Consider the following 16,887-nt stretch of genomic DNA (forward strand, 5'->3'; position numbering starts at 1 on the left):
ACCTTCCTGAAGGGCGTTCCCTCTTCAAAAAAGAAAATAGAAACTCCTTAAAAGAGAAAACTAACCCCCTCAGACGTCTTCATCTGTTGTGATCAGCACAGCAAAGGCTTCTCTGCCCAGCTGGAGGCCATCGGAGGCTTCGGAGGGGACATCCAGGAGCCTGGGAAGAAGGGGTGCAAAACACCCTTCTATTCTGGGCCTAGGAAGCCGAGGATTTATGGCTCTCCCTGAGACAGCCTGGAGACAGAAGTCTGGGGCAAGCCTGGGTGCCTTGTTGGCGACACCCTGGGGCTGGTGGAGGGAGGGGGTTAGATAGGACCCAGGCTGCACCTTGAACTGCTATAAATCTAATGGGCCAGTTCTGACCCGCTGGCCGGGAAGCAGGCTCCAGCCAGGCCTGGGGGCTGCGGAAGGCTTTTGCTCCGGAGCACCCCTGAGCCAGCCGCCCCTCGGCGCCCAGGCTGAGCAGTTGACCCCGACTTAATGAGACCACGATGTGGGTGTCCAGGGCCAGCTCTCCCTCGGGCTGCTTCCCTTGGAGTCAAATCAATATTTATTAATGATCCGCACCCCGCCCCCACCCCGGATGTTTCTTTCCTCACAGAGGGCCTCTGTTGCACCAGCCTGCCCAAGCCATTCATTAACTGCGGAGCCCCGCAGCCCGCCAGCCCGTGGAGGGGCTCACAGGGGCCAGCCCACCGCGGATGTATTTGCAAAGGTCATTAATGAGCTAATCTGATTTAACTTTTCAAAACAGAGGCCTGGGTCGCTGGGGTCAGTCTGGATTCCCGGCTTTGTGAGTGAGACTGGGTGGGAGGGGAAGGGCCTGTGAGTGTCACTGAAGAAGAGAAAGGAAATGTGAAGGTGTCTTTGAGGAACCAAGGACTTAAGTGTTAAATAGTTACCTCCCCTAAAGCCAGGGGGGCTTGGGATGGAAGGTGGTGAGGACCCGAGGATGTCCTAGGGATTTTCTTCAAGCCCCTCTAAATTCCTGTGTTAGTTTGTCATCTCCTTCCCCTCAAACAGAAATCTAAAGTCAAGGGCCGCTCACCTGCACCTTATTCTAAACCAGCCTAGCACAGCTCAGCGCACAAGTTCAGCGCACAAGCTACAGAGTTCGGATTCCCGCCCAGCCGGTGCTGTGATCTTGAACAAGTCGTTTCATCTCTCTGAGCCTCAGTTTGCTCATCAGTAAAGCGGAAATAATCGTGTCCACCCCCCTAGGGTTACTCTGAGAATTGAAACAGACAATGGAAGTAAATCGCTTAGCGCAGCATCTGATGTATGGGAAGCTCACAAAAAATGTAACTTTAAAGGAAAAATAGGTAACTGTGACTTTGGGGCTGGGGAAATTAGAAGAGCCCAGGTGTCGAGGATGGAGACACAGGTATGAGCCCTGCCCCTGCCACCAGTGGCCTGCGGAACCTTACTTAACCAGACAAGTGTCCCTGGGACTCTTTTTTGAGAGGTTCAAGTGTAATGATGACACAGGTCTACCTACTGGGTGTCAGTGGCTTCTCATCCTAACCGAAGAGTAGGTGAGCGCGTGGCTGCCGCGCCTGTTTCACGGATGAGAAGCCAGAAACTCAGAAATCAAGGAACTTTCTCTGTGGGAGGGATGGGTAGGAAAGCTGAAACTTGAACGCAGACCTACCGGCTTCCAGTCAGTTCTCTGCAGTCTCCTGCCTTTAGCACTTGCCGTCCGCACCCTGTTTTGCTTCCCAGCTGTGCTCAGCTGGGCCTCTTCCCCAGGCAGTGAGCCACGGCAGGACCTTGGTCCCCCCTGACCCCCCAACACCCAGAACTTGCCTCTCCTGGGTCTCATTTCCTTAAGCCCTGCTCGTCCCTGCTCCCCAGGCTGACAGCTGGTGAACTACTTCTCTTAATCGTCAAGCCCAGCCTAGGTCCTCTTTTCTACTGCAGAGGCTGTACCCAACGGCGGCCTCCGGGAGACAACACCTTAACCTCACATGAGGTCTGGGGAGGGGATGGGGGAACCGATTCAAAGGTAGGACTGGGCTGCTGCCTGGAGAAAGTGTGTAGCAGGCCCATCCCCCCTTATTACCTGGCTTTCTCTAATGATAATAATGATCATGATAGTGATAATAATACCAAATACTCATAATGTGAGTATCTGTGCCAAGCACTGTCCTAGTCCTAGCTCATTTAATCCTCACACACTCGGAAGTACATACTCTTATTATAGCCGTTTTACAGATAGGAACCTGGGGAACAAAGGGGTTAAGTAATTTGCACAAAGTCTCAATGTCTCAAAGTAGCCCAGGTGAGATTTGGACCCAGGCAGTCTGGCTCCAGAGTCTGTGTGACTATAGCCACAAAGCTTTGCCACTTCTCTAGCCTGCTCTGTGCTGGGCCTTTTCTGGATGATCATGGGGCCCAGAAGCCACTGAAGGCCCCTGGACTTGGATGAGCACCCCATGGCCTCGCAGTGCCCCCTCCCCTGGGGGTCCCTGACAGTCTCCCTGACTAGGTCCTGGGGCTTGCTAAGCTGCTTCGACCTTTGCCTTCTCTTTGTCAAGACTTGAATCCTTTGAGTCTTTGCAGCCCTCTCAAGTTCTCTGATATTATTTTCCACCAAGAGGTCTGAACCAAGCCATGTGGCCCAACTACAAAGTGTTTTCCCTTTGGAGGAGAGAAGAAAAAAAAAAAAAGGTCAGCCAAAGCTGAAAATATGCTGCTCTGCTGCCCTCTGGCGTTCAGTTGGGAGCCGGCCAGCTTGGTTCACCCAGCTGTGAACCAAGGCGGGGACAACAAGGCTTCTCTCCGGAGTAGAGCCCTGTTTCTTGGGTGAGAGAAAGGGAAATGGTGGGGGCCATGCATTCTGGATGCTGAAGAATGCAGTGGCTCTACTTCCAGAAACAAGCGAGGCCGACACATTAATTGACTGGAAGTATCAATATATTTTCATGTGTCCCCTGGCCAGCCTCAGCCCTCCATAGTTGGAATATGAAACCCAAAAGGGACTGCAGCTGCTAGTGAATCCCCCAGCTCGAATTTTATACAGGGGGAAACTGAGGCCCAAAATCAGGAATCCTGGTAACATCAGAGCCAGATTGAAAAGGAGCTTGTAACTCCAGTCTCCCTTCTTTCCTCCTCTTCCCCTCCTCCTTTTCCTTCTTCATCATCATCATTAAACTTTTTCCCATCCTAATTGTAAACACCGATTGAGCACTTACTGTGTGGGCCGGTCGCTCTGCTAAGATGTGTCTCATTTCCTATAGCATTTAATGCATGCAATGATGGCAATAATAGGGAATGACAGTTTTAATCCATTTTGTGGCTAAAGAAACTAAGGCTCTGAGCGATAAAATGCGCACTCAGTTACACAACAGAGTAAGTGGTTGACTTCCTGGCCTTGCGGAAAGACTTTCTACTCTGCTCCCTGCACTATATTAATGGCAGAGTAAAAAGAAAAAAAAAAATCCCTGGAGCTTGCAGCTGAATAATACTAGTACAGACGTACCTCTTCTGTTGTGCTTTGCTTTACTGTGCTTAACAGATTCTGTGTTTCTTACAAATGGAAGGTTTGTGGCCGCCCTGTGTCAAGCAAGTCTATTGGTGCTATTTTCCCAACAGCATTGGCTCACTTCCTGCCTCTGCGTCCCAATTTGGTAACTCACACAATAGTTCAAACTTTTTCATGATTATATTTGTTATGGTGTTCGGAGATCAGTGATCTCTGCTATCACTGCTACGACTCACTGAAGGCTCAGATGATGCTTAGCATTTTTTAGCAATAACGTATTTTTTATTTAAGGTATGTACATTGTTTTTTCATACATAATACTGTTGTACACTTAATAGACTACAGTATAATGTAAACATAACTCTTATATGTACTGGGAAACCACAAAATTCGCGTGACTCACTTTATGGTGCTATTCTCTTTACTGCGGTGATCTGGAACCGAACCCACAATATTTCCAACGTGAGTCTGTATTTACTATGTACCAGACACTGTTCTCAACAAATCACACATATTAACTCTTTTAAACTTATGTTGTTTCTATAAAGTATACTTTATTATCCCCACTTTACTTATGGGAAGACTGAGGCACAAAGAGGAATAATCTGTCCTGGATGCCACAGAGGGTAAATATAGAGACAGCATTCAAGCCTAGGCTGTGTGGCTCTGTTATCCAGGCCCTTAACCATGACCAGTCTGTGTCTCCCTGAGGCAAATAGGGAACCAGATCTGGGACAGATCTAGGAACAGGCTCTGGCTATCACAGTCCCCTTGAGCCATGGCAAGGTCGTGTCATGCCTCTAGGACCCTCACCCTGGGGTCTGGAACCACAGGATGTTATATAAAATAGTATCCCCATCTCCTTGCACTGCTTTGTTCTTCTTCAGGAACTTCCCGGCATTGTTATATATTTAAATTTGTTTATCGTTTATTCCTTGTCACCCTCACTAGAATATAAGCACCACAGGCATGAAGACTGCACTGTATTCACCTCTCAACGTCCAGTGCCTGGTAGTAGGGGATGCTCAGTACATAATCATGGAAACGCCTTTGGCAGGGCTAACGGCCACCCCCCCCCAAGTCAGAAAGGGGTGCAGCAGGAAAGGGCTGGGGGCAGCTCTTATTGCCAGAATTATGGATAATTTTTAGGCAAAAGAGAGACTATGAACGAGTGGGGATGGGCTGCCTTGGAAGTGAGGTAACAGGGCGACAACATGCTAGAGAACCAGGAAGGGTCTTGGAGGAAATCCCGAGTCCTGGCTGACTGCAATAGGATGTCCTTCCTCAAGCCCTTCCAAACTCGGGTAAGGAATAGACCCCATTTTCAGTGCTGACAACAGAGGTCCATTGTGCAAAGGAAGGCACTGGATTCAAGGAGAAAGAGAAGCTTGAGGAGAATTCAGGTGACAAAGTGGGAAGTCAGGTCCCATGCTAAGTGAGCAGAACATGGTGTTGAGTCATCCCAGACTCCAAACTCTAGCCTTTGGGACCGCAGAGGTCCGTGAAGAGACTTACCCTCCCTGTTCCTCAGTTTCCTCTTCTGTAAAATGGGGATACTAATAACTCCTACCTCATGGGCCTGTTAGGAGAATTGGGTGAGGTACGGTATGTAAAGTGTTTAGGACAGTGCCTGGCACGCAGCAAGAGCTATATAAACATTAGCTGGAATTACTACGTCTGTTCCCATTATTACTATCATAGGGAGCTCACCTTGAGAAGTGGGCTGGTTTTAGGGGCGTGGAAGCCTTCAGGTGGGAAACTGTAAAGACAATCAGGGCGTCAGGCTCCCGCCCTCACAACCACTGTGCGCCCCACCCCCATACCTGGCAGGACAGATTTTGCGATCCAGAGCTGAGACCACAGAGTCATCCAAGCCCGAGTTCCAATCCTGAATCCACTGTTTCCTAGCAGTGTGTGTATTTGGGTTTGTCACTTAACCTCTCTGTATCTCAGTTTTCTCATTTATAATATGGGGAGACCAGCAGTACCCACCAATAGTACAAATACTAAGTAAAGTATTTAGAATGATACTCAGTGTTAGTTTTTATTACTAACATAGGAATTAGAAAGCTTAGCATCTCAGATCTATGGAAACGAGGCTCTAAATGGACCGTCATTACTGCTATTCAGATAAGCATCTTCTTTTGGTGGAATGCAGCTGATTCCCGTCTGATGCCATGGAAGACAGTTCCCCACTCTGGCCACTAGATGGCACGCATGTTCTTTCCTGCCCCACCCGAGCAGGGCCAGAATCAGAAATAACGTGCAAGAGAAGGAAAGCTACCTTTTTGTGGGCCACTCGGCTGCACCCTTTGCCGGCATTCTCATTTACATCCCGCAACAATCCCCAGATTAAAGGAGATATTTCACCAAAAATGCTAAGCATAGAGGCTGGCACGTGGTAAGGTCTCAAAAAATGTTTGGGATGCTTTCTATTGCTGTTGCTGCCATTCTCCTTTTCACGGAGTTGGGACTGAGACATAGAGAAGATGAATAGGCAGCTGGGGCCTAGATTCTAAGCCAGACCTAACTGGCTGTAGGTTCAGCATCTTTTCCCCTAAACTTTCCTCCCTCCTTTCCCTCCATGCACCTAGAACTACAGTGCACTCCTGCCTGGTTCCTGACTGCTTGGAACTTACAGTTCAAAATGTCCTCGTCTGTTCATTCTTAGGATGACTCCACTCCCAGTGTGTCTTCTTTCTTGAAGGCCACATACATTTAGGAGCTACCACCTGCGCTTCGCCCTGGGGTCCCTCTGCAGGACCCAGTCACTGTGGGTCACACAACGCAGACCCCATCTTCTCTCCCACTATGCTGCTGCTTCAGAACAAGCCCACAGATTTTTAGGTGCTGCAAGCCATCGTCAAACTGCCGGACTGCATTCATTCTATGTCACCAGTGGCTTTCAAATTGGCTTTGGCATCAAACGGTTTTGCTGGGGTCCCTGGGGGCCCTTTTGGGAGGGAGACTCATGATAGGAAGATGGGGTCAAGAGAAGAGAGCTCACAGGCTCATCTGTGCTTACAGTAGAACAGCTCTGTTTTACCTAATTTATATTCCGGAATATGCCTGAAACACATATTACATGAAATATTCTGCTGCTACAGTAAACCTTCAAAAACCACTCCACTATGCCACGATAGGTGGAAAGGAGACGAATTTTGAGATAATTCAGAGAAAATTTCCAGGAAAGAGAGTATGTTTAGGAATGTGTTTTCAAATTAGTTTCCAAGGTGCTAAGTGAAATAAATCAGACAGAAAAAAAAAGTTAAATACCGCATGGCATCACATCTAGGTGGAATCTTCAAAAAGAAAAAAGGTAAACTCATAGAAACAGAGAGTAGATAACTGGTTGCCAGGGGCTTAAGGGTCGGGAAATAGGGAGAGGTTGGTCAAAGGGTACAAACTTTCAGCTATAAGATGACTAAGGTCTGAGGATCTAAGGTAAAACATAATGACTATAGTCGATAACACTATTGCATCAATGAAATTTGCAAAGAGAGTAGAATCCTCCCCCCACAAAAGATAAATATATGAGGTGATGCATGTGAATGGGGAGAATCCTCTCACCATGTATATGTCTATCAAATCCCCATGGTGTATGCTTAAAATACCTTCAATTTTTGTTGATTATACTTCAGTAAAGTTGAATAAGCAAATAAGTAAATAAAATTAGTTTCCAAGGAAAATAAGATTTGACTTTCGGGGGTTATCTGGGACCCCACTTGCCACCACCGTGGACTTTCATTGGAGCTGGTCCCAAGCTTCTGATGTCGGTGAGGCCTTTGGCCGTGTCCTGCCAATCTGCTGCTCAGGACTTTGCCCTTTCTGTGTTGCAGTGCCCTGGTTCCCAAGAACCATTCAAGAGCTCGACAGATTTGCCAATCAGATTCTCAGCTATGGAGCGGAACTGGATGCAGACCACCCCGTGAGTCCATGGCCCCTCTGATGAGATTCTGTTAGTACCTCCCCTGCCGCACCAGACGCCCCGCCCTTCCTTTGGAGCCATGTGTCTTTGTTTGCTTGTACCACAAACATTTATTGAGTGCCTACTTAGACATCTTCAGCAACATCGTTGTCATGGTTACTATTGTTGAAGCAAATACAGATCATTATCTACATCCAGAAACTATTGTTTATGTATCATATATGTATGTAAGTGATGTGTACACACACACACACACACACAAGCACACACACATATGTAAATTATCTTTATTTCTGACTTGGTCCAACTCCAGAGGTTTAAATCAAGCGTTCGGGAAACACTGAACTACTAACAACTCTGCCAGGTACAGTGGAGCTGTAGGGAGTGGTGACACTGGAAGTGGATTTCAAAGCCTGAGAACAAGATGCTAGTCCAATAAGGAACTGGGAGGCTTTAGGAGCTGAGGGTACAGCATATGCAAAGGCTCAGCGTTCTGAAAGTATCCGGAATATTTGGGGAATGGCTGGCTGGCGTGTTAGGTGTGAGCGTTTGAGAGTGTCAGATTATGAGCCTGGGCAGTGGGTTGTGGTCAGAATTTAAAAGATCTGATGTATCTGACAGAGAACTCGGACTGTGTCCCGTGTCCTTTAATATTTCTAAGGGAAGGACCGGGGTCAGGGATCTTAATCATTCCCCTTTTCTAGGGCGGAGGGTTCCAGGGAGGAGCAGCCCGTGGGTGAGAAATGCCACCATCATGTTGATGGTCTTTTATTCTCTGCCCAGGCAAATGGTCCCTCAATCTTTAAATGACGTGGAAGCTGTTTTCCTTCACAAAAGCGATGGTTACTGTAACTTACTGGGAGCCTCTGCATTTCATCAGGACTCTGTTTTCTTCTTCCATTTATGTGGTCTTTACAGTTGAGCAGGTTGTGAACTTGCTCTTCACAAGGGCTCTTTTCAGTAAGCAAAACAGACGTTCCCATTTTACAGACAGATTCATTAAGGCCCAACATGAGTAAATAACTTTTCTAAGGTCCCATGCTGAACTTTGGATTCTTTGACTCTTACCTCAGTGCTCACGGTGCCTGAGGACAAACGTCTAGCCAGCGACAGAAATTCAGGCCTCTTCACAGAGACAAAGAGCAAGCTATTTCGGGGGTAGGCTGGCCTCTTAAAATATGAACAGTTGTTGTTCCAATTCAAATCTTAAACCCCTTAGCGTGGACTCGAAAATACAGAAAAGCATGAGGAAGGGAATGAAGACCATCCATAATCTCTTCTTTTATCTTATTTATTTTTTATTTCTCTTTTTTCTCTTGGTACTATTCTGCATTTTTTTACACTGAGAAGGTGTTTTATAAACAGAAGCAAAGGTGAATTCCCCCCCTGCTCCTAGGCTTCAGAACAGAAAAAACAAAAATCACCTATTACACTGTCCAAAAATAATCGATATTTTATTTATTTAGACAGACATGAACATATACGTGTTAAATGCAGTGCCACACTTACTAACCAGCCCCCAACAGCGAGCTCGTAGGAGGTTTTCAGTCTTTCACTGTTACGATGATTTGGCAGTGAATCTTCCTGCCTGTGTGTGTGAACTCCCAGAGCTTCTTTGATTCTTACTTGTGAAGTTACTTAATCTAAGGATAGAAATTGGATTTCAGGCTCCCCACCTTTATTTAATTAATTAATTAATTTATTTATTTATTATTGGAGTATAATTGCTTTACAATGGTGTCTTAGTTTCTGCTTTATAACAAAGTGAATCAGTTATACATATACATATGTTCCCATATCGCTTCCCTCTTGTGTCTCCCTCCCTCCCACCCTCCCTATCCCACCCCTCTAGGTGGTCACAAAGCACAGAGCTGATCTCCCTGTGCTATGCGGTGGCTTCCCACTAGCTATCTATTTTACGTTTGGTAGCGTATATATGTCCATGCCACTCTCTCTCTTTGTCACAGCTTACCCTTCCGCCTCCTCGTGTCCTCAAGTCCATTCTCTAGTAGGTCTGTGTCTTTATTCCCGTCTTACCCCTAGGTTCTTCATGACATTTTTTTTCCCTTAAATTCCATATATATGTGTTAGCATACGGTATTTGTCTTTCTCTTTCTGACTTACTTCACTCTGTATGACAGACTCTAGGTCTATCCACCTTATTACAAATAGCTCAATTTCGTTTCTTTTTATGGCTGAGTAATATTCCATTGTATACATGTGCCACATCTTCTTTATCCATTCATCCGATGATGGACACTTAGGTTGTTTCCATCTCCGGGCTATTGTAAATAGAGCTGCAATGAACATTTTGGTACATGACTCTTTTTGAATTATGGTTTTCTCAGGGTATATGCCCAGTAGTGGGATTGCTGGGTCATATGGTAGTTCTATTTGTAGTTTTTTAAGGAACCTCCATACTGTTCTCCACAGTGGCTGTATCAATTTACATTCCCACCAACAGTGCAAGAGGGTTCCCTTTTCTCCACACCCTCTCCAGCATTTATTGTTTGTAGATTTTTTGATGATGGCCATTCTGACTGGTGTGAGATGATATCTCATTGTAGTTTTGATTTGCATTTCTCTAATAATTAATGATGTTGAGCATTCTTCCATGTGTTTGTTGGCAGTCTGCCTATCTTCGTTGGAGAAATGTCTATTTAGGTCTTCTGCCCATTTTTGGATTGGGTTGTTTGTTTTTTTGATATCGAGCTGCATGAGCTGCTTGTAAATTTTGGAGATAAACCCTTTGTCAGTTGCTTCATTTGCAAATATTTTCTCCCATTCTGAGGGCTGTCTTTTGGTCTTGTTTATGGTTTCCTTTGCTGTTCAAAAGCTTTGAAGTGTCATTAGGTCCCATTTGTTTATTTTTGTTTTTATTTCCATTTCTCTAGGAGGTGGGTCAAAAAGGATCTGGCTGTGATTTATGTCATAGAGTGTTCTGCCTATGTTTTCCTCTAAGAGTTTGATAGTTTCCTCTCCTGCAAAAACTAGAGGTAAAGTCGGAACATTTGGATGCCGGTCCCATCTTCCTGGGTAGGATGCAACCCAGTCCCATGGGGCCCTGGGGATGGCCAGTGTCGTACAAGGAGAAGCTTTACATCCCCTTTGATGAGTCAGTGTCGGGCCGTTCTGCCCTGGGAGCAAAGCATCTCCAAAAATACTGTTTCTAAGAAAAGCTGGCCACCCTTGACCCCGTACCTGGTATGGGCCCTGTCGGGTGTTTTCTCCTCTTCCCCAGCTGCCTCCTCCTTCCCTGTCTCATGTCCCATCTGTTGGTCACGTGCCTGGCTCACAGGGAACAGTGGGGGAAGAGGCCAGTCCTCAGATATGGCCTGTTCCCTCTCTTTATCCTCATGTCTCCTCAGAGGCAGTCGGGGCTGGACTTAAAACTCCCCTGGAATTCATTGTCTTTACAGATCCAGCCCATGTCTTTGGGTCCCTGGCCTCTCCATGTCATGCATTTTATCATAAAACTATAATTTATCAGGTACACAGTCCCCCTGACGAGGAGGCCAGGCTCTCTCTGTTCCTTCCTGTGGCTTCTCATCAGATCCCGGGAACTCACGGGCCAATGTCAAGAGTAAACCCTCCAGGGTGCTTCCCTGCAGCCTCTGGGCCTCACAGGGCTTGGCCCCGCCGTGAGGAGTGGCTGGGGTGTCCTCCCCGAAAGAACCCTCCGTTCCTTGTGTTCCCCTGGTGTTCAGGATGACCTCCCCCTGACCCCCTGCCCTGGCAGCGTGCACTGACATTGGACCCAGCAACTCACTTCAGGGCCTCCAAAACAGCCACTTGGGGAAACGAGACCAAGGAAGATTATTCCTGAAAGGCAGGGTAAAGGGCATTTGCCTTTCAGCTTGCTCGTGAAGCGGGACCGTGAAATGGGGTAGCTGACCTTCTTTCTTCTGCCAGCAGTCTCCCGCCTTCTCTCCTTCCCTTCTTCCTTCCACAAACATTTATTAAGCGAATGACATTCACAGCTAGCATTTCTTACACGTGGACTGTATGTCAGGCACTGTGCTAAATGTTTTACCCACATTTTCAAAATTTAAATGTTATAACCATCCTGGGAGGATTGTATTTTCTCATTTTCAGAGGAGAAATCTCAGATGAAGAGGGCTGTGTGGTCTCACGTGTATGTGAACTGTGTCCCAAGCCGCGTAGAGGAAAGGGGGTGGAAATGATTCATAAGACATGGTTCCTGCCCTCCAGGGGCCTTCAGTCTCGGGGTAGAGCAGGGAGGGGTGCCCACTCTTCCCAAGGGATGCCGGAGGGGACTGGGATACAGCTTGGCAGGCGGAATTCAAGTGGGTCTGTGGGATTCCCATTTCTAAAACGGACTCTCCTTTCTCTGACCATCTCCCAGCCTCTGTGCTCCTGTTCCTGTCATTTCCTTTCTCTGGGACACTTTCCTTATCCTCTCACTTCTTTCCCTGCTGGCAAACCTCTCTTCATCTTTTAAGGCCCAACTCATATATCTAGGTTTCCGTAAAGCCTTCCCCCTACTTCTTTCCCCAGGCCAAGCTTTTCACACTGATGCTGCAGAAATGTGTGCACTGTGTTTTATACTTTGAACACAGAGCATCAGATCAAAATAAATTCACTACCTCATAGGACTTCTACAAGGGTCATGAGCATGATTCTCAAATTGTAGTCTTTAAAAAGAAATTCATGATCAAAGGGAGAAAGGCTGTATCCTAGAACCTCATTTTAAGCATTTACAAGTCCCATTATCTCATTAGAGGCTTTGGAAAATCCTGTAAAAATGACACCCATTCAACCAATGCCCCTTAAGTTTATTTACCCATGGAACCCCTTTTTCATGGAATACTATGCAATATTATCTTAAATGGTAAGTGTTCCATGGAACACAGCTTGGGTGATATTTGGTTAAATCATAACACACAAAGTACATGATTAAACACCAGGTTTAATGAGTCAGACAGCATACAGTATCCGTTCTAAGTTCACTATCAGTTCTAACGTTCAGTCCAGTTGGGGGACTGGCATGGTTAGGGAGGACTTTGGGAAAGAGGGAGATCTGAGGTGAGCCCTCTAGTAACAAGGTCAATAGGGCCAACTGTTTATCAAACAACCCCCAAATCTCTATGGATTAACCCAATAAAAGTTCATTTCCAGTGTTGGTCAATAGGGAAATTGCTTCATGCAGTCTTGACAGAGACCAAGTCTCCTTCCATCTAATGGCAGAACTCTCATCCGGGTCCTGGAAGCTGTCTCCATTCTCCCAGGCATGGGAGAAGAAAGTAAAAATTATGCCTGGGAGGTTTTTATGATCCAGGTGACTCACTTAGCTTCACTCGAATTCCACCGACTGCAGCTCAGTCACAGGGCTGCTACTTCCTGCAAAGGAGGCTGGGAACAGTGGTTTAGCAATGTTCTCTGAAAGTAAGGGGTCTCAGATCTTGGGGAGCACAAGGAACCTCTGCCACACAGACCCAAACCCCAGAGCTCCCTCCTCCAGTTTCCCTGGCACCTGCTGAAGATCTGCACAAGGGGAGGCTTTCTGGTGGAGAAAATACTAGCTAATACAACTGCTTTTCTGGGTCTCTTTCTACTTCTTGATCTAAATCTCTCAAACTGCTTTTCAATCTTTCAAGGCATGGATATTGATTTTCCCTACTCTCCAGAAAGAGCCTCGCTCATCCCCAAGAGCAGGTCTTTCCAGTACGTCTCTCCTTCCCTCTTCCTTTGCCCATCCATCCTTCTCCACCCGAGAGCCCTGTTAAAGTCTGTTCTAAGGATTAGTCAGCTAGCTGAGTCATCAAAGACTTCCTTTAAAAAAAAATTATTTATTTATTTGGCTGCGCTTAGTCTTAGCTGTGGCACAAGGGCTCTTAGTTGAGGCATGCATGCGGGATCTAGTTCCCTGACCAGGTATTGAACCCAGGCCCCCTGCATTGGGAGCATGGAGTCTTAACCGCTGGACCAGTGGGGAAGTCCCTCATCAAAGACTTCTTGCACTTCTACTAAGCTGGTCTGTCAAAAGCATAATTTTTAAAGAGATACAGGTAGATAGTGAACATCTGTCTAAAATCCATTGACCTGGTTAGTAAGGGAAACAAGATGACAAGGATGGTGCAAAGGAAGATACAAGAGACCAAAGCATGTATATGGTCATTGAAAAGTAGGACGCCAGAATGAGACTGAAAAGGTGAATACACATGATTAATGTCCTATAAAACAATAAGCCATCACCATGAGTGTTTTCTATTGGAAAGAAGTCATTTGCAACTTGATCACAAAATAAATGTTTTGCAACTTACCAATCTTCTATAAGTCAACATCTAACTTTGAAGAGTTTGGGCCTTACTAAGTAGTCAATTGCACATCAAACAAATATACCTGCCCCTAGAGCATACAGTGAGCCTGTTAGCCAGTGATCTAATAGGACTTTGAAAAGGCACACAGTAATTTTTTTTGCCTAAGTTTTGCGTAATTTTTCTTAACAGCTCCTACTCAGGAGTATGCTAAGTACGCTTTGCCCTGAAAATCCAGTGATAAGTAAGATAAACAGATTCCTGAGTTTAGTAATTATTAACAAATATAATGATTGAAAGGAGAAACACTCAGTTTGCCGAGGGAACTTATTGTAGAGGGAAACTAATAAACTTCAGGACAATCAAGGTAGGTTCCTAAAAGCTGAAACCAAGTTGGAAAGACCAAGTAGTAGCTTGTTAGTCTGAGAGAGTGTGAAAGAGTGTTCCAATCAGAGGGAACAGCATGTGTGAAGGCCTTAACATGGGAGAAAGCATAGTGTGTTCAAAGAATTCAAATAAGACTGATTTGGATAAATTTGGAGACGTAGTATACAGGCAATTGTAGTTGGAAACATAGGCAGGGCCAGATCACGTACAACCTTGTGCACAATGTTAAGGATTTTGGACTTTATCCTAAAAGTGGTAAGAAGCCAATGAAAGTTTGTAGAGCAGAGAGAGACCCTACCAGGTTGGTATGTTGTAAGTCTCCTTGGGCTGAAGTGAGGGAGGGGGTTATGAGGAACAGACAAAGAAAGGCCACTTGGAAAGTATTTGTAGTAGTCCAGGAGAGAAATGATGGGGGCCTGAATCAAAGTGTAGCAGTGAGGGCTTCCCTGGTGGCGCAGTGGTTGAGAGTCCACCTGCCGATGCAAGGGACACGGGTTCATGCCCCGGTCCGGGAAGATCCCACATGCCGCGGAGCGGCTGGGCCTGTGAGCCATGGTCACTGAGCCTGCGCGTCCGGAGACTGTGCTCTGCAACGGGAGAGGCTGCGAAGGTGAGAGGCCTGCGTGCCGCAAAAAAAATAAAAATTAAAAAAAAAAGTGTAGCAGTGAGATTAAAGTAAAAAGGATAAACTCAAGATATTTGAAAGGAAAAATGGACAAAAATTATCAAATGTGAAGAGGAGAGAGGTAAAACAATTCCCAGATTACTGACTTGGGAAGTCAGGTATCAGAATCTTTTCCAGGACAGTCTTCTTGGCCTTATTGGTGGTGACCATGGCCAGCCATGCAGAGTGGGCAAGAGGAGGGGTTGTGGTCAGCGCCGTCCTTGTCTATTGACTTGCAAGTCTTTGGTGAGTGTCTATGGCGTGGCGATGGCAGGTACTTAAAAAATACGACTTAGAACTTCTTGTCTCCTGTGTACCATCCTTCCTCCAGTTGGTGTGGGACTGATAGAATGCAGAAAGACTCTCACTATTGCCCTAGATGCAAAATAAATCGCAAGGTAAGAATTCGGCAGATGCTCTTTTAAAAGCCCAGGGATGGGTGACGGGACTGAGTGAGCCATTCCAGAGTACATCCTTTTCATATTCTGAGCCAGACTTCTCAGCTTGTGGATTTCCCACCATTGTGCACAAATGCATCATTTTTTCACTGTCTCCTTTGTACTCGGAATTTTACTTGATACCCTGCTTACATTACCTAATCTAATCCACCCGACACTGCGAGGTAACTACCGTTACTAGTTTCATTTTACTGATGAAGAAACTAGGGCTCTGAGAGGTGAACTAACCATCAGGCCACGCTCCTAGGGATTGAATGAGCGAGTAATCCAACCCAGCGTGTTCAACTTCAGTAGTCTAAAGATGGCATTTCTGAGGTTTAATCTCCGCCATGATATCAAGAAATGATAAAGATCTCAGTCTAGAAGAATACTCACTCGGAAGACTTTTCCATATGGTTACTGTCTCCCCAAAATCCCCGCTGAAGCAAAAGCACAGACTTCGACACCACAAGTAACACAAATGCTGAGATTAAGGAAAGTGATTGCATGTGGACCGCAGGTGATGTTACCACTTCGCACCCTGTAGAATTCTCTCCCCTTTCTCCCATCCATTTCTCCTCTCTTCCCCCTCCCCCTCCCCACTCCTTCACCAGCAATATATTTTCCTGTCAAAACATACTTGGTTACATGCAGTGCGACCAAAATTGCTGCTATTAGCTTAATTGAGACAGGATGATTAGTCATCACCAACTGTAGCTTAATTCAGAGTGTATTCCACATGTCTGCGGAGGCCCGTGGTCACCTGGCAGCCCAGAGGATGCAAGACCCAGTCCCTGAGAGATGGACCCCAGACTTTCGCTGCTAACTGAGAGAGCAAAAGTCTGTGCCGCCTAGTTGGCAGGGTCCTTTCACAGGCTGATAATGAACTTCTTAGAAACTTGAGCTGGCAAAGGACCATGGTTAGAAACCTTCCCATATAGAAAATCTTTGTATTATATTATATTTGGATGTGTTGATGTAGCTCAATGTATGAATCTGCTGTCACCTCCCATAATAATCTGAGATGGATTTTTAATATTATTTTACTTTTCTTCTAATTATAAAAGGAGTAGGGATAAATTAGGAGGTTGGGATTAACATCTACACACTACTATATATTGAATAGATAACCAACAAGGACCTACTGGGTAGCACAGGGAACTATAATCAATACTTTGTCATAACCTATAAGGGAAAAGACTGAAAAAGTTATATATGTATATGTATGTATAACAACCACTGTGCTGTATACCTGAAACTAACATGATATTATAAATCAATTATACTTCAAATAAATAAATAAATAAAGTGAAACAAAATAAACTCAAACTGTAAAAAGGAAAAAAAAATCCACACTCACAGTAGAAAAATTCAAAAGCCTAAACAGTACAGAAGAATAAAACAGTTCCCATTTTCATACCTTTTGTTGGATTTGGTTGTATTTATTCCATCATTTCATTTTTATGCTATTTATATAATCCCTCTGACACAGTTGATACCTACTGGATATATAATTTTATATTAAGCTTTTTTTTTTCACTGATGGAAAAGTCTTTAAACTGCCTAGACAAAGTACTTTGAAGATTAAGATAAATGGGAAGAGAAATTGCAATGGGCATCCCATTCTGGAGACAGTATAATGAAGTGGAAATCCACTGGGTAAGGGAATTCTTCACTTGTCTCCCTGGTTACCCATCTCAGCCCTC

General features: G+C 45.4%; 1 protein-coding gene across 1 annotated transcript in view; it reads left to right on the forward strand.

The window, feature by feature from the left end:
• PAH (phenylalanine hydroxylase) overlaps positions 1–16,887 on the forward strand; it is a 69,216-nt gene that overhangs the window by 29,650 nt on the left and 22,679 nt on the right. Inside the window, exon 4 of the mRNA XM_060164807.1 lies at positions 7,327–7,415. Coding sequence (XP_060020790.1) covers positions 7,327–7,415 — 89 coding nt within the window. The remainder of the gene's footprint in view (positions 1–7,326; positions 7,416–16,887) is intronic.

Source organism: Lagenorhynchus albirostris, chromosome 11 (genome assembly GCF_949774975.1).
Source record: "Lagenorhynchus albirostris chromosome 11, mLagAlb1.1, whole genome shotgun sequence".
Classification (NCBI taxonomy): domain Eukaryota; kingdom Metazoa; phylum Chordata; class Mammalia; order Artiodactyla; family Delphinidae; genus Lagenorhynchus; species Lagenorhynchus albirostris.